At 44.0% G+C, this 25,951-nt stretch overlaps 1 protein-coding gene across 1 annotated transcript in view; it reads right to left on the reverse strand.

Annotated features, from left to right (window-relative positions):
* The window catches only part of LOC115470140 (epsilon-sarcoglycan-like), a 61,311-nt gene that overhangs the window by 1,285 nt on the left and 34,075 nt on the right, over window positions 1-25,951 (reverse strand). The window contains exons 3-4 of the mRNA XM_030203120.1: window positions 11,349-11,506; window positions 7,002-7,074 (exon numbers count right to left, since the gene is read on the reverse strand). Coding sequence (XP_030058980.1) covers window positions 7,002-7,074; window positions 11,349-11,506 — 231 coding nt within the window. The remainder of the gene's footprint in view (window positions 1-7,001; window positions 7,075-11,348; window positions 11,507-25,951) is intronic.

A 25,951-nucleotide genomic window follows, 5' to 3' on the forward strand; every position in this document is an offset into this window, starting at 1 on the left:
CTCAACCTGTCGGCCAGACTGTTGTTTACCGCCTGCCAGATATGTGGCTTGGAGCACCATGCCTTGACGGCGAGCCCAGAGCCACATGCTGACGGCTTCCTGACACAGGGGGCGAGATCCGGTGCCCCCCTGCTTGTTGACATAGTACATGGCAACCTGATTGTCTGTCTGAATTTGGATAATTTGGTGGGACAGCCGATCTCTGAAAACCTTCAGAGCGTTCCAGATCGCTCGCAACTCCAGAAGATTGATCTGTAGATCGCTTTCTTGGAGGGACCACCTTCCTTGGGGTGTGAAGCCCATCGACATGAGCTCCCCATCCCAGGAGAGACGCATCCGTGGTCAGCACTTTTGAGGCTGAGGAATTTGGAAGGGACGTCCCAGAGTCAAATTGGAGCAAATCGTCCACCAATACAGGGATTCGAGAAAACTCGTGGACAGGTGGATCACGTCCTCTAGACCCCCGGCGGCCTGATACCACTGGGAGGCTAGGGTCCATTGAGCAGATCTCATGTGAAGGCGGGCCATGGGAGTCACATGGACTGTGGAAGCCATGTGGCCCAGCAATCTCAACATCTGCCGAGCTGTGATCTGCTGGGACGCTCGCACCCGCGAGACGAGGGACAACAAGTTGTTGGCCCTCGCCTCTGGGAGATAGGCGCGAGCCGTCCGAGAATCCAGCAGGGCTCCGATGAATTCGAGTTTCTGCACTGGGAGAAGATGGGACTTTGGGTAATTTATCACAAACCCCAGTAGCTCCAGGAGGCGAATAGTCATCTGCATGGACTGCAGGGCTCCTGCCTCGGATGTGTTCTTCACCAGCCAATCGTCGAGATATGGGAACACGTGCACCCCCAGCCTGCGAAGCGCCGCTGCTACCACAGCTAGGCACTTTGTGAACACCCTGGGCGCAGAGGCGAGCCCAAAGGGTAGCACACAGTACTGGAAGTGGCGTGCGCCAGCTGAAATCGCAGATACTGTCTGTGAGCTGGCAGTATCGGGATGTGTGTGTAGGCATCCTTCAAGTCCAGAGAGCATAGCCAATCGTTTTGCTGAATCATGGGGAGAAGGGTGCCCAGGGAAAGCATCCTGAACTTTTCTTTTACGAGATATTTGTTCAGGGCCCTTAGGTCTAGGATGGGACGCATCCCCCCTGTTTCTTTTCCACAAGGAAGTACCTGGAATAGAACCCCAGCCCTTCTTGCCCGGATGGCACGGGCTCGACCGCATTGGCGCTGAGAAGGGCGGAGAGTTCCTCTGCAAGTACCTGCTTGTGCTGGAAGCTGTAGGACTGAGCTCCCGGTGGACAATTTGGAGGTTGTGAGGCCAAATTGAGGGTGTATCCTTGCCGGACTATTTGGAGAACCCACTGATCGGAGGTTATGAGAGGCCACCTTTGGTGAAAAGCTTTCAACCTCCCTCCGACAGGCAGGTCGCCCGGCACTGACACTTGGATGTCGGCTATGCTCTGCTGGAGCCAGTCAAAAGCTCGCCCCTTGCTTTTGCTGGGGAGCCGCGGGGCCTTGCTGATTCGCACGCTGCTGACGAGAGCGAGCGCGCTGGGGCTTAGCCTGGGCCGCAGGCTGTCGGGAAGGAGGATTGTACCTACGCTTGCCAGAAGTATAGGGAACAGTCTTCCTTCCCCCGAAAAATCGTCTACCTGTAGAGGTAGAAGCTGAAGGCTGCCGGCGGGCGAACTTGTCGAATGCGGTGTCCCGCTGGTGGAGAGACTCTACCACCTGCTCGACTTTTTCGCCAAAAATGTTATCCGCACAGCAAGGCGAGTCCGCAATCCGCTGCTGGATTCTATTCTCCAGGTCGGCGGCACGCAGCCATGAGAGCCTGCGCATCACCACACCTTGAGCAGCGGCCCTGGACGCAACATCAAAAGTGTCATAAACTCCTCTGGCCAGGAATTTTCTGCCACGCCTTCAGCTGCCTGACCACCTCCTGAAAAGGCTTGGCTTGCTCAGGGGGAAGAGCATCAACCAAGCCCGCCAACTGCCGCACATTATTCCGCATGTGTATGCTCGTGTAGAGCTGGTAAGACTGGATCTTGGACACGAGCATAGAGGAATGGTAGGCCTTCCTCCCAAAGGAGTCTAAGGTTCTAGCGTCCTTGCCCGGGGGCGCCGAAGCATGTTCCCTAGAACTCTTAGCCTTCTTTAGGGCCAAATCCACAACTCCAGAGTCATGAGGCAACTGAGTGCGCATCAGCTCTGGGTCCCCATGGATCCGGTACTGGGACTCGATCTTCTTGGGAATGTGGGGATTAGTTAATGGCTTGGTCCAGTTCGCAAGCAATGTCTTCTTCAGGACATGGTGCAAGGGAACAGTGGACGCTTCCTTAGGTGGAGAAGGATAGTCCAGGAGCTCAAACATTTCAGCCCTGGGCTCGTCCTCCACAACCACCGGGAAGGGGATGGCCGTAGACATCTCCCGGACAAAGGAGGCAAAAGACAGACTCTCGGGAGGAGAAAGCTGTCTCTCAGGAGAGGAGTGGGATCAGACGGAAGACCCTCAGACTCCTCGTCAGAGAAATATCTGGGATCTTCCTCTTCCTCCCACGAGGCCTCACCCTCGGTGTCAGACACAAGTTCACGGACCTGTGTCTGCAACCTCGCCCTGCTCGACTCCGTGGAACCCCGTCCACGATGGGGGCGTCGAGAGGTAGACTCCCTCGCCCGCATCGGCGAAGCTCCCTCCGCCGACGTAGTCGGGGAGCCTTCCTGGGAGGTGGCCGCGGTCGGCCACGCTCGACGGTACCGGTGGCGCAAGCACCGCCGGTACCGGAGGGGTAGGGCGCAACAGCTCTCCCAGAATCTCTGGGAGAACGGCCCGGAGGCTCTCGTTTAGAGCGGCTGCAGAGAAAGGCTGAGAGGTCGATGCAGGCGTCGACGTCAGTACCTGTTCCGGGCGTGGAGGCTGTTCCGGGCTGTCCAGAGCGGAGCGCATCGACACCTCCTGAACAGAGGGTGAGCGGTCCTCTCGGTGCCGATGCCTGCTGGGTGCCGAATCCCTCGGCGACCCAGAGCTCTCGGTGCCGACACGGGGAGGAGACCGGTGTCGATGCTTCTTCGATTTCTTCCGAAGCATGTCACCGGAGCTCCCCGGCACCGACGAGGAGGATGTCGAATCCATCCGTCGCTTCCTCGGGGCCGAGACTGAAGAAGGTCGATCTCGGGGGGGCTGTACCGCAGGAGCCCTCAGGGTAGGCGGAGACCCACCCGAGGGCTCACCGCCACCAGCAGGGGAATGGACAGCCCTCACCTGCACTCCACCCGATGCACCACCGTCCGACGACATCAGCAGACGAGGTCCTGGTACCACCGACGTCGATGCAGCTATCCGATGTCTCGGCGCCGATGCAGAGGCCCGATGCCTCGATGCACTCGATGCAGGGGCGGCCGAGGAAGGAGGTCTGGACGCTGACGACGTCGATGCACTCGAAGATCCCGGTGCCGATGCCGACGAAGAGCCCGAGAACAACACGTTCCACTGGGCTAGTCTCGCTACCTGAGTCCGCCTTTGAAGCAGGGAAACACAGACTGCAGTTCTGAGGGCGGTGCTCGGCCCCCAGACACTGAAGACACGACGAGTGTCGATCAGTGAGCGAGATAACCCGGGCGCACTGGGTGCACTTCTTGAAGCCGCTGGAAGGCTTCGATGTCATGGGCGGAAAAATCACGCCGGCGAAATCAAAAGCCGAAATGGCGAAATTTGAAGCACCAAATTTAGAGGGAGAAAAAATCTCGACCGAGGCCGAAAAGAGGCCTACCCCGACGACGAAAGAAAACTTACCGGGGCAAAAAAGCTGGAAGTACGGGGAGGATTTACACGAAACCCGGCGGGGGGTTTCCGGAGCACTTCCCGACTAGGACAAGCTTTCCGAAGGAAAAAAACACGTTCAAAACAAATTGGACGCGCGAGGTCGACTTTCCGGGGCTCGACACGGCGAAAACACGACCGTACCGAGTGCGGACAAAAGAAGACTGGCCGGCTCGAGCCGGTTTCGGGCGGGAAGACGGCCGCGCATGCGCGGTGCGCGCGGGCGCGCGAGGGCTAGCAAAGGACTTTGCTAGTGAAGTTTCCGATTGGAGGGGCTGCCGTGGACGTCACCCCATCAGTGAGAACAAGCAGCCTGCTTGTCCTCGGAGAACACCACTTTACTCAAATCTAGGCTAAAAGCCCACCTTTTTTTAGGCTGCTTTTAACTCTTAACCCCTTATTTACCTGTTCAATACCTATGTTTGTTTTCATCATTCCCATAATAAACAACTCCCTAATCTCTTGTTTGTCTGATTTGTCTGTCTTGAATAGATTATAAGCTTTGTTGAGTAGGGACTGTCTCTAACATTTATTTATTTATTTATGTTGACATTTATACCCCACATTATCCTGAACATACTCAAGTTCAATATGGCTAAAAGTAAATAAACAACAGACAATGTTTGCAAAGCCATAAACAAAATATCAAACATAGATCATTGATGGCCAGTTGCAATCTAAGATACTCCATAACCTCTCAAAGAGGAGAGTTTTCAGTCTTTTCCGAAATACCAAGTAATCAGGCTGACCCTTGATTGCCATTAGCAGTGAATTCCAGCACTTAGCACCCTGGTATCTAAGGTCAGCAGAGTGAACTGACTTATAACACACTCGCTTGCAATGTGAAAGAGAGTGTCCCTAGAACCAGAGGTTATATTGCATAGGGGAACAGTTATTAAGGGTTGCATATAATCCAGTGTCATTCCATATAATATTTGAAAGACAAAAACACATAATTTAAAAATAATCCTGGCTTTAATGGTCAACCAGTGTAGCTTGCATAATAACGAAGTAACTCTATCAAAACGTGATACCATGAGGACAAGCCTAGCTGCAGTATTTTGGGCCATTTGTAGCCTTTTTAGGACACCCTCCTTACATCCAGCATAGATGGAATTGCAGTAATCAAACCGAGTTAAAACCAAGGATTGAACTAGCAATCTAAAGACATCTGGCGAGAAATATGATCTGATTCTCTTCACCTTCCAAAGAGATCTGAAGGATTTTTTTACAACTGAGGAAACCTGAAGATTGAACATGAGGTGACTGTCAATTAATACACTCAGGACCCTAAGCGTAGAGTCTTGGGGGTATGACGTTGTCAATAGTAAAATTATTATATGCGGTATGGTCAAAGGGGTTAGTTACAAGAAATTTAGTCATATCGCTATTTAACTTAAACTTAAATTTGGAAGCCCAGGATTCCAACAAATCCAGATCAAGCCTAATCTAAGGGACAATTTCTGGAAAACCAGTCTTGAAAGGGATATAGATTGTGACATTGTTCACATAAATACAAGTGCAGAACCTCGCTGCCTCTAGCCTTCAACCTAATGGAGCCATCATAACATTGAATAGGTATGGAGAAAGTGGCGAGCCCTGTGACACCCCACAGTCAGGAGACCAGGAAGGTGAGAGAGAACCTAACAACTTCACCTGATACGATCTAGATTTTAGAAAGCCGCAGAACTATTGGTGAACTTTCCCACACAATCCAAACTAATCCGATAGGCCTAAAAGCAACTCATGATCAACAAGGTCAATGGCACTTGACATATCGAATTGCATCACTAAAAATTTAAAGCCTAGACTATCTGCTTTCCTAAAATCAGATATTAAGGTAGTCAAGACTGTCTCGGTACTATAGCAAGGCCTAGAGCCTTACTGAGATTTATGCAAGAGGGAGAAAGAAGAAAGGTGATTCATAAGCTTAGTACCTATTCCCCCTATTTCCTTAGTCAACAATGGGATAGAAGCAACAGGCCTGTAATTAGTAATGTCTCCCAATGAAGTCAAGGTTTCTCTTAGCGATTGAGGTAAGTATTATGGAATCTTTCCACTGAGGAAAAGCCCCTCAAGTCAGCACAAACTAAATATGAGCTTGAAGGAGGTCAATAAATCCTGCTGATGCAGTTTTTAATAAATAACTGGACAAGCATTCAGAAGGCAATGTGAGGAAGAATACTTTGTGAGAAAGGATTTGACAGTCTCTTGAGTGGGTAACAGAAAGGAGGACCACAGTAGTTACTGATGTTAAGTTTTTCAGTCCATACAAGTTAATTAATAAGGTTAAGGAGCTTATGGGTGTTTAAGTGGTTGTGACCAATACGCTCTTTATAGTAGAGGGTTTTAGCTTCTACAATCTTTTTCTTTTAATCTCTGATAGCTTTCCTCCAAAGCATTTTATTCTCATCAGATTTATGTCTGAACCACTTCCTCTCTAATTTTCTACACTGCCACTTCAGGAGGAGAATATCCTGATTGCACCAGAGAGACACACTTTTGGTGCGTTTGGGCAAAACTTTGATGGGAGCTATACTATCCAGGGTAGAATTACATAACTCATCCCACTTAAACAAGAAATCCTTGCTGTCTGTGTCTGGAAGTTGTGGACTATCAAAGATTCCAGACCAGAATTTTACAGGATTAATTCTGCCTCTTGATTTAAAAGAAGGAGAGGTGACAGTGGACTGTTTATCTGCCCCATGACTCTCTGCCCCCTCAAAAGCAATTGCGTGAGCACATTTGGCATTTACCGCATGATGCCTGAGCACATTTTTAAGCTGCATTAGGTGCACATTAATGTATAAAGCAGCTTAGTAAAAGGGCTCCAACATGTCTTTTCTAGAGTTCCAGAAAGCATCAGGTCAAGGCGCTGAATTTCTTACAGTTTATCAAAAGATGCCTCACTATTGAGCCAAACTCAATAAAATGTAAACAGAAGTGTGCTGCAGGCCTTTAGTGCAGGTTAAGCACATTGGCCTACTCCTCAGACATTCCTAGGCCACTTGAAGACAGACCCAGTGGGTAACCACTAGCTGATTGTGCACTGGTACAACTGTTCCATTACAGAGCTATTTCTTTTTCTTTTTTTTTGGGGGGGGGGGGGTTGGCCTACTGAACTTGGCAGCTTTACTATGAAGGAAAACAAAATGTATTCTGTTCACACCTACCTTCTGTTGACATTATGTTAATGATTAAATTATGTCTTGCTGTCTCAAATGTACGTCTGTTGTAGGCAGTTATCTGTATAAAAAAGAACATTAAAAATGAAAATTATGCCAAAGGGCAAGATACTGAGTGAAATTACCAGATACAGTACTACAGAAAGACGGCATATCAAATCATGACCTTTAAAAGAGGTAAAGGGGGAAATAGTTTGACCCTCATTTTAGAAGCATCTACACATGCAAATAGCAATTTTGGAAAGTTATTATTTGCTCATGTAGAAACCTGAGGATGCAGAGATTTCAAGGGTGTGTAGTGAGGGCATGGATTTGGCATGGCTTGAGCATGCTTAATAAACAGATCTAGAATTCCCATTTTACTACAGGAAGCCATGTCTATTAAAACAAACAAAAAAAAAACCCCATTGGCTTTTGCACCTGCCTTGAGACATATGCAAGTACCAGCAAGTACCACCTACCCACCACCTGTAACCCCAGACCCACCATGACACCATCTCAGATAACCCCATCCCACCCTTTACACCTCCTCCTCCTGGCTCTTACTAGGAACTTCCCTAGTAAGGGCCTCACCCCAAGCGTAATCCAGTTTGCCAGAAAGAATGTTTTGTCTTTACTGCACAAGGACATAGTCCCGTTTGTACTGCACTCAGCTTTTGACTGGCTTTCTTATATTAAGCAAGAGAGATTAAATGACCCCTGACGCAGGTGCTGTGTGCCGAAACATGGCCTGTATTGGATCAATGATGAAAGGTTGATGTACATGATGCAAGACTGATGTACAAGATTCATGCTGTGCAATTAAAGGGTGCTAAACACAACACAAATCACCCCTCCCTGGACACAATGGAGTGCATTTAAGATTTTTGTTTTATTTGAATTGAATGATAAATATTGTAAAGTGTTGTAATAAACCTTGACTTATGATGATATTGAGTGAAGAAAGTGAAAAGGTCATAAGCTGTCTATCTCTTGGAATTCTCTCCTGCTGTTTGATGGTCCAGCATATAGTAAAATATATTGCAAAGGTTTTTTTGTTTGTTTGTTTTATAATGGTAGCACAGTAGTGTATCTGTCTTTATAAAACAGGCTCCCAGCATTATCCAAAAGAACACAAACGTGCTCACAAAAACTTAGACCTACTCCTAAGCAGATGCACCCTGGTGCATATGCTGTATGCGAGTGTGCACATATTTGCAAAGTGTACACATGTCTCACAATTCCACCCAAACGTCATCTCCCCCCGACCGGGAATATCCACTGTACCTGCACATGTATATAGAACTGCACAATTTTATACTAATCATTTTCTGTTTGTACAACATACTTTTCACATGGAAAATAAATAATAAATATGCTTCCTAAAAGTACCCTCATAATCAGAATACTGGTTTTAGAAATGGGCTTCTTGAAGCTGACCAGAACTACAATTATTTTAAATCTTTTTTATTTATTAGTATTATTGTAACAATATATTTGTGAGTGACATTGCCGAAGGGTTAGAAGGTAAAGTTTGCCTATTTGCGGATGATACTAAGATCTGTAACAGAGTGGACACCCGGGAGGGAGTGGAAAACATGAAAAAGGATCTGAGGAAGCTAGAAGAATGGTCTAAGGTTTGGCAATTAAAATTCAATGCGAAGAAATGCAAAGTGATGCACTTAGGGAATAGAAATCCTCGGGAGACATATGTGTTAGGCGGGGAGAGTGATCGTGAGGTGATAGTATCTGAGGATCTGAAGGCGACGAAACAGTGTGGCAAGGCGGTGGCCGTAGCTAGAAGGTTGCTAGGCTGTATAGAGAGAGGTGTGACCAGCAGAAGAAAGGAGGTGTTGATGCCCCTGTATAAGTCGTTGGTGAGGCCCCACCTGGAGTATTGTGTTCAGTTTTGGAGGCCGTACCTTGCGAAGGATGTAAAAAGAATTGAAGAGGTGCAAAGAAAAGCTACGAGAATGGTAAGGGATTTGCGTTACAAGACGTATGAGGAGAGACTTGATGACCTGAACATGTATACTCTGGAAGAAAGGAGAAACAGGGGTGATATGATACAGACGTTCAAATATTTGAAAAGTATTAATCCGCAAACGAACCTTTTCCGGAGGTGCGAAGGCGGTAGAACGAAAGGACATGAAATGAGATTGAAGGGGGGCAGACTCAAGAAAAATGTCAGGAAGTATTTTTTCACGGAGAGAGTAGTGGATGCTTGGAATGCCCTCCCGCGGGAGGTGGTGGAAATGAAAACGGTAACAGAATTCAAACACGCGTGGGATAAACATAAAGGAATCCTGTTCAGAAGGAATGGATCCTAAGGAGCTTAGCCAAGATTGGGTGGCAGAGCCGGTGGCGGGAGGCGGGGATAGTGCTGGGCAGACTTATACGGTCTGTGCCCTGAAGAGGACAGGTACAAATCAAAATAGGGTATACACAAAAAGTAGCACATATGAGTTTATCTTGTTGGGCAGACTGGATGGACCATGCAGGTCTTTTTCTGCCGTCATTTACTATGTTACTATGTTACTATCCTGCTTATAATCGAACGAGAAAAACGCCCAAGTTCCGACCTAAATCGGGAGATGGACGTTTATCTCACAAAAACGAATAACATGGTATAATCGAAAGCCGAACTTGGACGTTTTCAACTGCACTCCATCGCGGAAGCGTACAAAGTTGACGGGGGCGTGTCGGAGGCGTGGTGAAGGCGGGACTGGGGCATGGTTATCACCGAACAGAGATGGGCGCCTTTCGCTGATAATGGAAAAAAAGTATGCGTTTGTAGCTAGAATTTAGGGCACTTTTCCTGGACCCTGTTTTTTCACGAATAAGGCCCCAAAAAGTGCCCTAAAAGACCAGATTACCACCAGAGGGAATCGGAGATGACCTCCCCTGACTCCCCCAGTGGTCACTAACCCCCTCCCACCACAAAAAATGATGTTTCACAACTTTTTATTTTCACCCTCAGATGTCATACCCACCTCCCTGGCAGCAGTATGCAGGTCCCTGGAGCAGTTGTTAGGGGGTGCAGTGGACTTTAGGCAGGTGGACCCAGGCCCATCCCCCCTACCTGTTACAATTGTGCTGCTTAATGCTTAGTCGTCCAACCCCCCCAAACCCACTGTACCCACATGTAGGTGCCCCCCTTCACCCCTTAGGGCTATAGTAATGGTGTAGACTTGTGGGCAGTGGGTTTTGAGGGGGATTTGGGGGGCTCAACACACAAGGGAAGGGTGCTATGCACCTGGGAGCTTTTACCCTTTTTTTTGTTTTTGTAAAAGTGCCCCCTAGGGTGCCTGGTTGGTGTCCTGGCATGTGAGGGGGACCAGTGCACTACGAATCCTGGTCCCTCCCACGAACAAATGCCTTGGATTCATTTGTTTTTGAGCTGGGCGCTTTCATTTTCCATTATCGCTGAAAAGCAAAAACGCCCAGCTCACAAATTGTCGAATAAAACATGGACGTCTATTTTTTTTGAAAATACGGTTCGGTCCGCCCCTTCACGGACCCGTTCTCGGAGATAAACGCCCATGGAGATAGACATTTTCGTTCGATTATGCCCCTCTACGTATAAGTTATAAACGCAGGCAACACAAACCTTATCCAAAAAAAGAATAGCATGTTCCAACAACTCCAAATCCCAGCACCCCCCATCAATACCCAACCCATCTTAGAATCAAACACAGTATCAAGATCCCTATTCCCCCCCCCCCCACAACTCCCACCCTCCCACCTATCCCTAACAAAAGGATCAAGTCTCCCCTTCCGGTTCCCGTAAGGCCTGGGTTCTTATGACCCCACGGGACCTTCACTGAAGAAGTAGCAATGATGTTGGTACTTCCCTACGATCTACACACCCAGGTACCCGCCCAACATGAATTAGTCAATAGCTTGGAGTAACCATTCGACAAGAGTACTAATCAAGGTGATAGTGCAATCACAACATGTTAAGAACCAAACTTCTTCCCCTAGGGGACAGAGAGGACAGGGAAGGATCCCATAGCTTCAAAAAACGAGTTTTACGTTTGTGAGATCCCTCACCTCCCAATTTAGCAATTGATGTACCTGATTACACCAATGCCAGTATACTGGTGGTGTGTCCAATATCCAGAACTGCAAAATACATTTTCGTGCCAATAAGCAAGCTTTCCAAAACAACAAAGTTAACTCCACTGTGGCTCCCCTCAAAGACCCAGGACAGTTCAATACCATTAGGGACAGAGTTCTTGCTAACTGACGCCGAACAATCAACGACAGATAAGCAATGATCTGATCCCAAAATTGTTGGACCTTCTCACATGCAGAACTACAATTATTTAGAATCCACAGAGAAAGTAAAGATACCTCGATGATGGTTGGCTTGCCCACATTCTCTACGGTTGGTGATCCGTACAGCACTCCGTCACTATATGGTGTCCTCTGAATATAACGAAGCCAGCCTGGTCTGTCAGGGTAACCCATTAAATTTGTGTTGAATGTTATTGGATCATTACTTATCTCACCTAAATGAGAAAGAGGGTTTTAAAAAGTACAAGTCCCAAGATTAACAGAAATATTTTTTCCTGTGACTCTACAAAAAAAAACAGAAATCAGCTACAGCTCAGGTAAATTAGAATTAAGAACAAAATGGTAAGCTCTAGACGGCACCGTATAAGTCTATGGGTACCTTTTACTACAGCATGGTAAAGTTTTGCAATCAATCAGTGGTATATGCTTAAATTACCAAACAGGGGCCAATATTCAGACCGTAGGAGTTAACTGGGCTGCCTCTTGCGGTCAACGCTGAGCCAGGATATTCAATGCTGGGCCATTTTTGGTGACCAGAACTGAATGTCCGGTTTATTTTTGGATGATTTAAACTTAACCAGCCAAGTCAATATTCTGAAACTGGCTGGTTAAATTTAAACTGGCTAAAGATAGGCCTGCTATTTCAGCAGCCCAATTTGGACACCAAACTTAGCCGGCAGCTCCCTGTCAGTTAAATAGTCGTTTAAGTGCTACTTAACTGGCCAGGAGCTGTTCCTGGCCAGTTAAATAGCGCTGAATATCAGGCAGGAAGTGTAAAACTTCAGCAGTAATTTGGAGGCATTTCCGACATCTTAAAATACAGTTACCACGCAGAAGAAAACTTTACCATGTGGTAAGTGTAGTTACAGATAGGAAGTGTAAGTGCATTTGCAGTATCTGCAACAGTGACAGCATGAGGTCAGTTAATATGTTCCAACTGCAAGATGCTCCCTGCCTGTGTATACCCAATTCTCGCCCCATATCAGGGCATGTAGACAGTGTGTGAATTGAAACAGCTAACCCCCCTCATTCTATAACAGGGCACATAAAATTAAGCACCATTTGTGCATGCATGCAGGGCTGGTGTTAGACATTCAGGGGCCCAAGGCAGAAACGGGGGAAGGGGTCCAAAAGCTGGCCTTGAGGCTAAGCCTCCTGTACCTTGGGGTGCCCTATGGTATGGGGGCCCAGGGCAATTGCCCTGTTTGCCACCCCTTAACGCCAGCCCTGCATACATGTCATGGAATACTAGCACCTACGCATCTATACAGGGAATTCTAGAAATAGAGTTCAATGATCGGTACTGTACAAAATCGGTGTAAAGCACTATTCTGTAAAGGGCGCTCAAGGATGAGATCCCGTCATAGAATAGCACTCAGAGACAATTCCCATGCCCAACTCATGGTATTTCGGTGGGTAAATGGCACTATACCGTAATACTGCATGCAACTCCTTGGGACACCGCTGACCGGCCCATTCCCCTCCCCTGGCCATGCCTTCTTCTGAGTGACAGGCTATGGAATTTAGGCACCCGATGTTATAGAAGATTGTGCAGGCAGATGTGCACACAAAACCAAATTTGTGCTAATTAACTTCATTGATTGTTGAGGGGTCAATTAATTGATAGTAAAGGCTCGTTATCCAATTTGTTTGCATGCGCATCTTGGATCTGTACTGAAATTTCAGCATCCATATATAGTATCCAGGGGGATAATGTGCAATCACATGTGTAAGTGTGAGCTGTGCGCTCATCGGTGTTCTCAATGTGACACCTAAATGCCTTAGGGGCCCTTTTACTAAGCAACGGTAGAACTAACCAACGAATAGTGCATGCCAAATTAACCCTACCGCCGGGATAGTACGGGCACCTGGCACTAATTCCGAAGCTGCCATGTGCTGTTTCGCATTGGAAGAAAATAATTTTCTATTTTCTACCGCAGGGGCATTCCCGGTGGTAATCAGCAGCAAGGCCACATTGCCACATGCTGCCTGATTACCACATGAGTAGCGCGTGAGCCCTTTCCACCAAGTAAATAGGTGGTGGTAAGGGCTCAGGCAGTAAATAGTCACATGCTACATTTAATATTAGCTCATGGCCATTTACTGCCCCATTAAAAAAAAGGCCTATTAACCCGCCACGGTAAAAAATGGCCCAGCAAATGCCAATTTCATGTGCTTGCACTACTGCAGGCAACTTTTACCGCAGTCCCTTAGTGAATAAATGCGAGAGCAGAGCAGGAGCGTGGCGTATCTCCACTTATGTGCACACCTTATAGAATACTGTAAGTTGCAGGCGCTAAGTGCTGCATTGAGATGCACTCATTTACCCATGGCATAAGTGGGTACGCCTAAATATACATGTGCCGATGCCGACTTATGCTATCATTTGATAATGCAGAATGATTACTAGACTTAGATAAAGTGGACAGATGTTTATTTGTGCATTCAAAGTTACACTAAACAGGAAAAACAGCTTTAAACCTACTGCCCCAATAGAAATTCTTCAATACATTATACAGTGTGTTTAGCAAAACAACAGTTTCACAAATAGACAAAATCAAAGCACGCCATACCAGGCTTTGGATAAGGAGGAAATTCTCCCTTAAAATATTCTCTCTCCAAAACGTGAACAAAGAGGACTCCAGAGGAAGGGTAAACATTCCGATCAGAGTGCACCTTAGAAAGAATGGTGTACACTGAAAAGCAGAAAGAAAGAAGATAGAAAACAGCAGAAGTAAGACATGCTCTGGCTCACAAGACATGCAAGGGACTTCAGAAGCTCAGCTTGGGTTGGTTACAAGTGGCAGCAGTGTAGCTTGACCCAACAGCATGCGAAAGTAGCACGTCATGCTGACCTACAATCACCTCTTTCATACATATATTCTGTCTAAAGCTCATGGGTATAATAACAGGCATGTATATTTTAAACCATGAACATATTTGTTATTTGTTGAAGCATGAAATATAAACAAAATTACTATGAATGTTTTATAGTTGTAAAAAGAAATAGCCACAGTAGAAAGTTTTGCAAAGAACTCAGTCTAAGACACGCAGAAGGAATTCTATTTCGGATTGTCTATTTTTAGATGCCAAGAAGGTGCCTACTTGGAGTCTGTTCTAAAGAGGGAGGTAGACGTTTACTTCCTCTATAGACTACTAGTATAGAAGAGAAAATACATGTGTATATTTTAGGCACAGCCATTAATACCAGCCATAGAGCTGCTTTAAATGCTCACATCTAGATTCCTAAGAAACACATGTACACTATAGTAGTCTATAATTTGTATACATACCGATGCACCCTGCAGACACTCCACACCAGACTCTATCCATATATCTATCTATCTTCAAACTATGAGCCATCACATTTACATGCCATTTGATAGAATAGAGTAATGACATTTATAAACATGTGTGCATACATATGTGGCTATTCTGGTTATTTACTTTTGTTTTTCGCACCTAGATGTTGACACCCTCCTTACAAAATTACTCCCATTCTATATATGGTGCCTGAAAAATCTGTGCAGAAAAAAATTACACTTAGGCATATTCTCTAAAGTACGCCTACATTTTATAGACTAGGCTTAAAGTTCCGTGCAGTATATAGAATACACCGAGCAGCTTGCCACGTGACCAAATTTGGTTGCATCCATTTAGGCCACATTTTACTTGGTGTAAATCTCAATGCCTAAATTAGGCGCAGAGGGTCAGGTCAGCGCTTAAAAAATCCACATGAAAAACATATCTGCTTAAATGTATTCTATAAGAGTTAGGTGCAATATATAGAATACGCTTAGTTGATATCCCAGCTCCTAAAATTATGCGCCTCCATTTATACTAATGAAAATGTGGCGTAAATCCCTGTGCATAGATTTATGTGGACTGCGCTATATTCTAGGAACGATATATAGAATCTGGCAGACAGCGGGTATATTCTATAATAATGTGCATAGATTTTAGAAATGAACAACAAAGTGAGGTAGAAACCAGGAGGATATCAACCAGTCTTTATTGGTAACAGCTAAAAGGTAACCCGACAGGGCTGTGTTTTGGCATAATTGGCCTGCCTCAGGGGTCAAGTAGATCTTTGCTGTGATGTGGAACTGTTTAACAACAAAGAATAATGTAGCCAAGGCTCTAACTGTAGTATCCTCAATGGATCAATGAGCGTTGAGTCACAAGAGCCGTCCGGCAATGGTATGTCAGGGCATACTAGGGAGGTAAAATTCCTTCACGAAATCAAAGACTGCTTTATGGAGCAGCTTGTACAGGAGCCAACAAGAGGAGGAAAAATGCTAGACCTAGTCCTTAGTGGAGCACATGATCTGGTGCACGAGGTAATGGTGCTGGAACTGCTTAATAACAATGATCATAATATGTCAGATTTGATATAAGCTCTGGAGTAAGAATACACAGGAAATCCAATACGTTAGCATTTAACTTTCAAATAAAAGACTATGATAAAATGAGAAGAGCAATGATTAAAAAAACTTAGAGGAGCAGCTGCGAAGGTCAAAAATTTACATCAGGTGTGATCTTGGAAGCCCAGGCCAGTTATATTCCATGTATTAAAAAAGGACGAATGAAGGCCAGGTGACAGCCGGCATGGTTAAAAAGTGAGGGGAAGGAAGCTATTAGAGTTAAAAGAAAATCCTTCAGAAAATGGAAGAAGAATCTGACTGAAAATAATAAGAAATTGCATAAGGAATGGCAAGTCAAATGTAAAGTGCTGATAAGGAAGGCAAAGAGGGACTTTGAAAAAAAAGATTGCAGTGGAGGCAAAAACACATAGTAAAAACTTTTTTAGGTACATTAAAAGCAAGAATCCGGCAAAGGAATCAGTTGGACCGCTAGATGACCAAGGGGTAATAGGTCACTCAGGGAAGACAAAGACATAGAAGGGAGATTAAATTAATTCTTTGCTTTGGTCTTCAACGAGGAAGATTTGGGAAAGATACTGGTCCCAGAAATGGTATTCAGAGCTGATGAGTCAGAGAAACTGAATGAAATCTCTATAAACCTGGAAGATGTAATGGCGCAATTTGACAAATTGAAGAGTAGCAAATCTCCTGGACCAGATGGTATTCATCCCAGAGTACTAATAGAATTGAAAAATGAACTTGCAGAACTATTATTAGTAATATGTAATTTATCTTTAAAATCAAGCATGGTACCAGATGATTGGAGGGTGGCCAATATAATGCTAATTTTTAAAAGGGGTACCAATTGTTATACGGGAAATTATAGACTGGTGAGTCTGATGAAGGTGCCGGGCAAAATGATAGAGGCTATTATAAAGAACAAAATTACAGAACATATACATAAGCATGGACTAATAAAACAAAGCCAACATGGATTTAGTCAATGGGAATCTTGCCTCACTTATCTACTACATTTCTTTGAAGGAGTAAATAAACATGTGGATAAAGGTGAGCCGGTTGATATTGTGTATTTGGATTTTCAAAAGGCATTTGACAAAGTACCTCATGAATGAATCCTGAGGAATTTAGAAAGTCATGGAATAGTCCTTTTATGGAGTAAGAACTGATAGAAAACAAAGAGTAAGGTTAAATGGTCAGTATTCTCATTGGAGAAGGGTAGATTGTGGAGTTCCCCAGGGGGCTGTGCTGGGTCAGCTGCCTTTTAACATATTTATAAATGATCTAGAGAGATAGGATTAACTAGTGAGGTAATGAAGGGTTTTTTTTTACAAAGGTGCGCTAGCATTTTTAGTTCACAGTAAAAATCAGCTGGCACTAAAAGCTGAGATGCCCATTATGGGATCTCAGCATTTAGCGCCAGTTAAAAATGCTAGTGCACCTTAGTGAAAGACCCCCTGAATTTGCTGATCACTCAAAGTTATTCAAAGTTGTTAAATTGCAAGAGGATTGTGAAAAATTGCAAGAGGACATTACAAAACTGGGCATCCAAATGGCAGATGACGTTTAATGTGAGCAAGTGCAAAGTGATGCATGTGGGAAAGAGGAACTCAAACTATAGCTACGTGATGCAAGGTTCCACATTAGTAATCACCGCCCAGGATAAGGATCTAGGTGTCACCATTGATGATACGTTGAAACCCTCTTCTCAGTGTGCAGCGGTGGTTAGGAAAGCAAATAGAATGTTAGGAATTATTAGGAAAGGAATGGAAAACAAAAATGAGAATGTTATAATGTCTTTAGTTGACTCCATGGTACAACTGCACCTCGAATGCTGTGTGCAATTCTGGTCACTGCACCTCAATAAAAATACAGCAGAATTAGAAAAGGTACAGAGAAGGGTGATGAAAATGATAAAGGGGATGGGACGGCTTCTCTATGAGGAAAAGCAAAAGTGGCTATGGATCTCCTGCTTGGAGAAAAGAAGGTTGAGGGGAGATATGATAGACGTCTATAAGATAATAAGTGGAGTGGAATGGAGCAGGTAGACGTGAATCGCATGTTTACTCTTTCCAAAAATACTAGGACTAGGGGGCAACTAGAGAAATACATAGAACATATTATTTTGTAGCCCTAGCAAACTGGGGTTCATAAGTGCCAAAGCACAGACTGCTCTTCTCGGCACATTTTGATAGGAATAAAACTGCAATACTGATATCTCTTGATCTCACCATGGCATTTGGCCGTGGGTAGTCTCAACTGAACTGGATGGGCTGTGGGTAGTCACAGCCGAACAGCTGGAAAGCTAAGTTTTTTCAAAATTATCTAAAGAAGTGACTTACAGAATTATAATAAAATAATGTGCCAGGAGGGTTTTTGCCAGTGATGAGTCCACAGGCCTCCCTAAAGTTAATTTATTAACAAAAGGAGTGCCTTAGCGGTTCGTTTGAGGCTTTTTCCTCCGTTTAACATCTATTTTTTCATATTTAGATACCTCATATTTGATTGGTTATTAGAACATATCGGTATTCTACAAACTTCACTACGAAATTTAGATTTGGCATCACAATTGGTAATAACAAAAAAAGCATAACTGTGGAGGATCCAAGATGGCGATTCGAGCAGACATGGCGTGATGGAGCTCCTGAACACGAGTGAGTGGAGTTGTTTTTGGAAATTTTCCCCGTGCTGGAAATGGGGAAAAGGAAGGGGAAACCCAAGACACCTACCTCTTTGGGCTTGGTGGAAGCCCCAACCACCAGACAATCCACCCTGGAGAATTTTGGAGTCCATACGCTGGGACAGAGGATACACGCCTTGACGGAATCTGCAACCTCGGAGGCAGACCGCAGTGTAGAGGGCGTTTCGCTAAGCCCACAACCAGATGCAGCTCCTCTAAGACCAAGAAGTAACTACGTGTCGACGGGGTTACAACGTGGAGAAGCACCTGAGAGGAGTCGGTCTTCCCTAACTGTGAGAGAAGGACCCGTTGAGGTATTGACCCCGGGAAGGTTGTCAATTGAAGAGAGTCAAAGTTTTTTGCTCTCTTCTCCTGCTCCCCGGGATGTTGCTTGTAGACAAAATGGAGGTATAGTGAAACCGGCTGTAGTAACTATGGAATCATTATGGGATGCGAAACAGGGGGTGAATTCCTCCCTTCTTCAGTTATCTAACTCCTTTAGAGGAGAGATTACAGAATTGAAACAGATGTGCCAAACTCTGTCTAGCCAAACTGATAAGCATTTGGAAAAAATTACCTCACTAGAAGCTGAGGTTGTTCATTTGCAGAGCTTTGCTGCTTCAGTTGTCAGGGACAGAGAGTTTCAAGTGCGTAAACTTGAATACATGGAAAATCAGGGGAGGAAAAATAATTTACAATTTTTAAATTTCCCAAAATTTCCTCTCATACCTGCCCTTGACATGCTGAAGAAATATTTTGGGGAAATATTGGGAATTCCCTCAGAAGGCTATCCGCCTATTGTCAGAGCCCAATATATTAAAGGAACTTCAAGATCACTACTACTACTACTACTATTTAGCATTTCTATAGCGCTACAAGGCATACGCAGCGCTGCACAAACATAGAAGAAAGACAGTCCCTGCTCAAAGAGCTTACAATCTAATAGACAAAAAATAAATAAAGTAAGCAAATCAAATCAATTAATATGAACGGGAAGGAAGAGAGGAGGGTAGGTGGAGGCGAGTGGTTACAAGTGGTTACGAGTCAAAAGCAATGTTAAAGAGGTGGGCTTTCAGTCTAGATTTAAAGGTGGCCAAGGATGGGGCAAGACGTAGGGGCTCAGGAAGTTTATTCCAGGCGTAGGGTGCAGCAAGACAGAAGGCGCGAAGTCTGGAGTTGGCAGTAGTGGAGAAGGGAACAGATAAGAAGGATTTATCCATGGAGCGGAGTGCACGGGAAGGGGTGTAGGGAAGGACGAGTGTGGAGAGATACTGGGGAGCAGCAGAGTGAATACATTTATAGGTTAGTAGAAGAAGTTTGAACAGGATGCGAAAACGGATAGGGAGCCAGTGAAGGGTCTTGAGGAGAGGGGTAGTATGAGTAAAGCGACCCTGGCGGAAGATGAGACGGGCAGCAGAGTTTTGAACCAACTGGAGAGGGGAGAGGTGACTAAGTGGGAGGCCAGCAAGAAGCAGATTGCAGTAGTCTAAACGAGAGGTGACAAGGGTGTGGATAAGGGTTTTGGTAGAGTGCTCGGAAAGAAAGGGGCGGATTTTACGGATGTTGTAAAGAAAGAAACGACAGGTCTTGGCGGTCTGCTGGATATGAGCAGAGAAGGAGAGAGAAGAGTCAAAGATGACCCCAAGGTTTCGAGCTGAGGAGACAGGGAGAATGAGAGCGCCATCAACAGAAATAGAAAACAGGGGGAGCGGGGAGGTGGGTTTGGGGGGGAAAATGAGAAGCTCGGTCTGAGAGGTCTCAACCTGATTTAAATCTGACTGAATTCCTAGAAAATTCTCTGGAAGTAATAACGGAAAGGACAACCCTTCTAGTGACATTTGCCTTAGTGCTGGACAGAAATAATATTTTCCCCATGTACTTTCATATATATACATTTTATTTACTTATTTACCTTGTTGTTTCCTTCACAGTATTTGATAGATTCACAAAGGTTATTTTGTTACGTCCAGGCACTTTTATGTGTTATTTTCCTCTTTTTCTTTTGGCACTTAGCGTGTGACGTCATTCATTATGATATTCCTATTTGGCGTTTTTCTTATGTGGTTTTTTCATTCTGGTTCTTCTTTTTTATTTATTTATTATTTCTCTATAGCTTCATACACACACACACACACACACATATATATATATATATATTTTTTTTTTTTTTTTTTTTTTAGCGCCATATTATATATAGATTTTTTCAGCGACATATTATACATCATATATTTCTTCAGTTTCATATATTTTGTTCAGCGTCATTTTATCACGTGGGTCATTGATATTTCATGATTAAATAATCCATTGCAAAGGCAGTGGACAGTCCATTTTTGGTGTCTATATATATTATACTTATATACATTTTTGTGCCTTTATATATACTTTTAATTTTATTTTTGTTTTATATTTTTTGTTTTTCATTTTCTTTGTTCCCCTGTATACGATTTTATTATTATTATTATTTTTATTTATATTTTCATTTTCATACACATCTAATAAATTCATGTACAGTTTCCCTGAGATCCCTATCTATGTTTTGGGTCCCATATGTGACAAGTTAGTTTGGGTAGTTCCTTTATATTATATTATTTTATGTACAAGATTTATTTATTTATTCATTTGTTTTAGATATCTCTGTTAGCAGTTTATGTGCTGTTATTCATCTGACCAACAAGGTATTTTTTCATCAGATACTACTAGGTATGTTTCTCATTCTTGTTTGATTGTGTTATCATTTCCATGTGAATGATAGTTTTCCCCTATCATATTTTTCCTTTATAATGTTTCATATTTATATATATATTTATATTTGTTTTATATTTTATTATATTTTGCTCAAGGGCTATACGTATATTTTTAAGTGTTAATGTATATATTCTTTGCGTATTTTCCCTTTTTATGTATATTTTATTTTTATTTTATAGACCCCTGACGCAGACCTTTACAGCCGAAACACGTCACGTGTCAGGTCATTTGTGCAGATTTGAATAAAGACCTTGTTCAGGAAGACACTCATTGTGAGAAAACTTTTATTGGATCCACTGTTTGTTCGTCTGTCTTTGATTCTCCTGTGGAGAGATCACCTTCTGTGGGTGTTTGCTCCTCATGTACTTTCGTCATATGAATGCAGTTTTTTTAGGGTCTAAAATACAGGTTTTCCCAGATTTAGCAAGGGAAACACAGAAAAGAAGATCTGAATTTCTGGCTATTAAATCCAGAGTTCTTAACGTTGGCGGTTCCTTTGTTTTGAAATTTCCTTGCAGGTGTTTAGTGACTTTGAATTCAACTAATTATGTTTTCTTTTACCCTAAAAAACTGATAGAATTTGTTGATTCTAAAGAAGGCACTAGGGATGCCCTGGTCGCACCCAATAATTGATTAGCTGTATATCGGCTGTGTGTGTCAATTTGCCCACTGCTCTATTGATGATTTCTTAACTTTGTATGTTTTTTTCCTTGTTCTTGGATCCAAATTATGTGGACAAAGCTGAAGTACTTCTTTTCTGAATATAATGATTTTTTTTCTTGTAATCTTAAGTAGAGATATTGCTGAAACATTTATGTTAAATATGTAAATGTAAAATAAAAAATATAATTATATTAAAAAAAAAAAAAAAGCACAACTGGGCCTTCAGGAATGAGATGTGTAGTCCTTTTAATTCTGAAAGAGACCCGACACGGGCCGTGTTTTGGCATACAAACGCCTGCCTCAGGGGTCTAGCACCAAAGGTTCTTATAAATATAATAATACAAAGTTGAAAAGAACCACACAGTCAAGGTATATTGCCCAAAACGTAATAAGTGTCCATAGAGTCATCCATATTGAACAGTGAATTTGCTAACTCCCATTCAATTATGAAGAAAGACAATGCTTTTCTTTTTATGCTTTTTTTTAATGAGAATTGAAAGAGATAAAGAATCAAAACAAAGGGAAAAAGCATACTAGGAAGAAATTTATTGGCAACTAGAAAAAGAAAGAGATCGCAAAAATGACATCTGCATAGTAGTTCACCCAACGAAAGACTGAAGGGATGTGCAGAATCAATGCCATCAAAGGACATCACTCCCTTGTGTGGGTGGTTCATCTTGCTATTGACAGAGAATGTGTATGATTTAAAATCAGAGAGCACTAGTATCTGTTTTCTAAAAATTAAGAGACTCCATGCCACCTGCATGAGTGGCGACTCTTAAGATGGCACCAGAAGCTCTCCAGCTCATCTTTCTGCAGCACCCCACTGTGAGGAATGCTGCTGCTCACAGTGGTATCTGTAAGAGACCAGAATTTTCTGTAAGATCTATTAATATTAGAATTGGCTGGTTTATGTAAAAATTGTAATAAGTTTAGCAGAATCTGCTTCTGTATTCCAGTCCACTTTTATGAAGTCTGAGTACAGAGAAGCAGTATTCCAAGTGGGTCTAACAAATGTTGGATGCTGAATCACAGAGGGTCAATGGGGTGACCGTGGAAAATTTTTGATCTCGGTTCTAAAGGGAGGATAAGTTTAAGAGGAGGCCATGCTGGTGAAAGCCAGGGCAATCTAAGTACAGTGGTAGTAGCAGAATGAAAGAAACATATTGAGCAGAAAGTCTTGCTGAAAATGCCCAGCATACAAGAATCTTACAATCTGGTAGAAGCTACTGAGGTTGGTGAAACCCCACCTCACAGGCAAAGTCCTGTCTCAAATATTACCAATTGACTCAATGTTGCTGATGTGGTCTTGGGCCCTGTGTCAAGACACTGTACAACACATCCAAATGAAAGACTGAGCACTGATATGAGTTTCATATGAACACAACATAAGAACATAAGCGTTGCCAAACTGGGACAGACCAAAGGTCCACCAAGCCCAGTATCCTGTTTCCAACAGTAGCCAATCCAGGTCACAAGTACCTAGTAAGACCCCAGAACAGTAAAACAGATTTTATGCTGCTTATCTTATAAATAAGCAGTGGAATTTCTCAGTCCATCTTAATCTTTTAGGAAATTAGCCAAACCTTTTTTAAACACTGCTAAGCTAACTGCTTTTACCACATACTCTGGCAAACAATTCCAGAGTTTAATTACACGTTGAGTAAAGAAATATTTTCTCCATTTTGTTTTAAATGTACTACTTAGTAGCTTCATTGTGTGCCCCCTAGTCCTGGTATTCTTGGAAAGAGTAAACAAGCGATTCACCTCTACTTGTTCCACTCTACTCAGTATTTTGTAGACCTCTATCATATATCCCCTCAGCTGTCCATCTTTCATTTCGATAATACGGTCGGGGACGACCATCTCTAAGGTTGACCTAAATTTCGCGATTTGGGCGTCCCCGATTTTTGGCGATAATGGAAACCGAGGATGCCCATCTCAGAAACGACCAAATCCAACCATTTGGCCATGGGAGGAGCCAGCATTCGTAGTGCACTGGTCCCCCTGACATGCCAGGACACAAACCGGCCACCCTAGGGGGCACTGCAGTGGACTTCACAAATTGCTCCCAGGTGCATAGCTCCCTTACCTTATGTGCTGAGCCCCCAAAAACCCACTCCCCAAAACTGTACACCACTACCATAGCCCTAAGGGGTGAAGGGGGGCACCTACATGTGGGTACAGTGGGTTTGTGGTGGGTTTTGAAGGGCTCACATTTACCACCACAAGTGTAACAGGTGGGGGGGATGGGCCTGGGTCCACCTGCCTGAAGTGCACTGCACCCACTAAAACTGCTCCAGGGACCTGCATACTGCTATGATGGAGCTGGGTATGACATTGAGGCTGGCATGGAGGCTGGCAAAAAAAAATTTTAAGTTTTTTTTTTAGGGTGGAAGGGGGTTGGTGACCACTGGGGGAGTAAGGGGAGATCATCCCCCGATTCCCTCCGGTGGTCATTTGGTCAGTTCGGGCACCTTTTTGAGGCTTGGTCGTAAAAAAAATGGACCAAGTGAAGTCGCCCAAGTGCTTGTCAGGGATGCCCTTCTTTTTTCCATTATCGGTCAAGGACGCCCATGTGTTAGGCAAGCCCCAGTCCCGCCTTCGCTCTGCTTCCGACACACCCCCGTGAACTTTGGTCGTCCCTGCAACAGAAAGCAGTTGAGGGTGCCCAAAATCGGCTTTCGATTATGCCAATTTGGGCGACCCTGGGAGGACGCCCATCTTCCGATTTGTGACGAAAGATGGGCACCCTTCTCTTTCGAAAATAAGCCTGATGGTCTTTTTTTTTTTATTATTTTAGTCACGGTGTCTTCAGAGAAAAACAATCTAGCACTATGTGCACTCACACTTACGTGTAAAAATGCACCTAGGAAAAGATTTAAACCTAGATACTGATATATTTCCATCCTTGAGAAGAACCTCCCCAAAGGCTTAAGGGCGTAAAAAAATGTGAACTGTAAGTGGAAGAAAACTGCCAAGAATCTCAAATAAATATAAATAAGGAATTTTTTTAATCTTCCACACCCTCGCTAATATGGTATGCAAGAGAGATCTTAACCAAAGTCTGGCCATATGGAGCCATTCCAAGAAGAATATTCAGGTCCACAGAGAGTACATGGGATGGGCCTTGCTAAATTAAGATGAAAGATACAGGGAGGATGGAAAACAAATACCTCTTGCTTATAGGGACTGTAATTTATGGCTGAAGAAGAACAAATCTCTGGACAACAGCAGCCCATCCTGCATCAACCCCTAAAAACACAGTCTCAAGTAGACATGCTCCTCCACCAATAGCAAGTGCTGATGCTTTAATAACATCACCCACAGCTTCAAGATAACACATTTCCTTTTGTGGGAGCTAACCACACAGCTTCAAGATTCATCAGGAAAGAGCGCTGAAAAAGCTCCAGCTTCGCCAAAGTGCTCCAGCATGCTAGTCAGAGCCCCCCTCTCCGTTATGAATGAAGGCAGTGGCTCTTTACCATGTTAGCTGGTATGCAATCAAAGTGCTGCAGCACAGAAGAGGGGAACCCAGTCTGTGGACAATAGTTGATTTCCAAAATCAACTACTGTCCCATGCTGCACAAATTGGCAATTTCAAAAACAGGAGAACATGGACCTGCCATTGGCCAGAGACAATATTCAGGGCACTGCCCGGTTTACTGCTGCTGAATATTGGCAGTTGGGTGACTCAAAGCGAAGTAAGCAAACAGGGGCCCTCCTGCCTGCTTAAATCGCCTTGAGTATCGGGCGATCTATGCCTTTTGTTTACGCATCCTGAAAGCTTCTCTCTGTGGGGATTCTACTCTCACGGGCAGCATTTATTTGACAAATGCTTTCCCAACGGGATGCTCTATTTCATTTGCATACTTTGAAAAGTTTAACACATCTGTGCATTGAAAACAAACGGCTTAATCCATTATTTTTGCAAAGACCTTGCATGTTGCCTTACTAATTAATGACCTGTGCCAATGTAAGAAGCTGCTATGACTCATTTGTAAGAGCATCCCTTGGGAGGCTGCCAAAAAACAATGGGGTAATTCTATAAAATAGTATCTTGTTTGTATCAGGCCTAAGCAAGGCCAGAAACTGAACAAGAAAAAACCAGACAAGGGGGAGTGAGTATATCCATGATGAATATGCATGAGACAGATCTGCATACAATGGAGGCAGTGCATGCAAATTTA

Source organism: Microcaecilia unicolor, chromosome 1 (genome assembly GCF_901765095.1).
Source record: "Microcaecilia unicolor chromosome 1, aMicUni1.1, whole genome shotgun sequence".
Taxonomy (NCBI): Eukaryota; Metazoa; Chordata; class Amphibia; order Gymnophiona; family Siphonopidae; genus Microcaecilia; species Microcaecilia unicolor.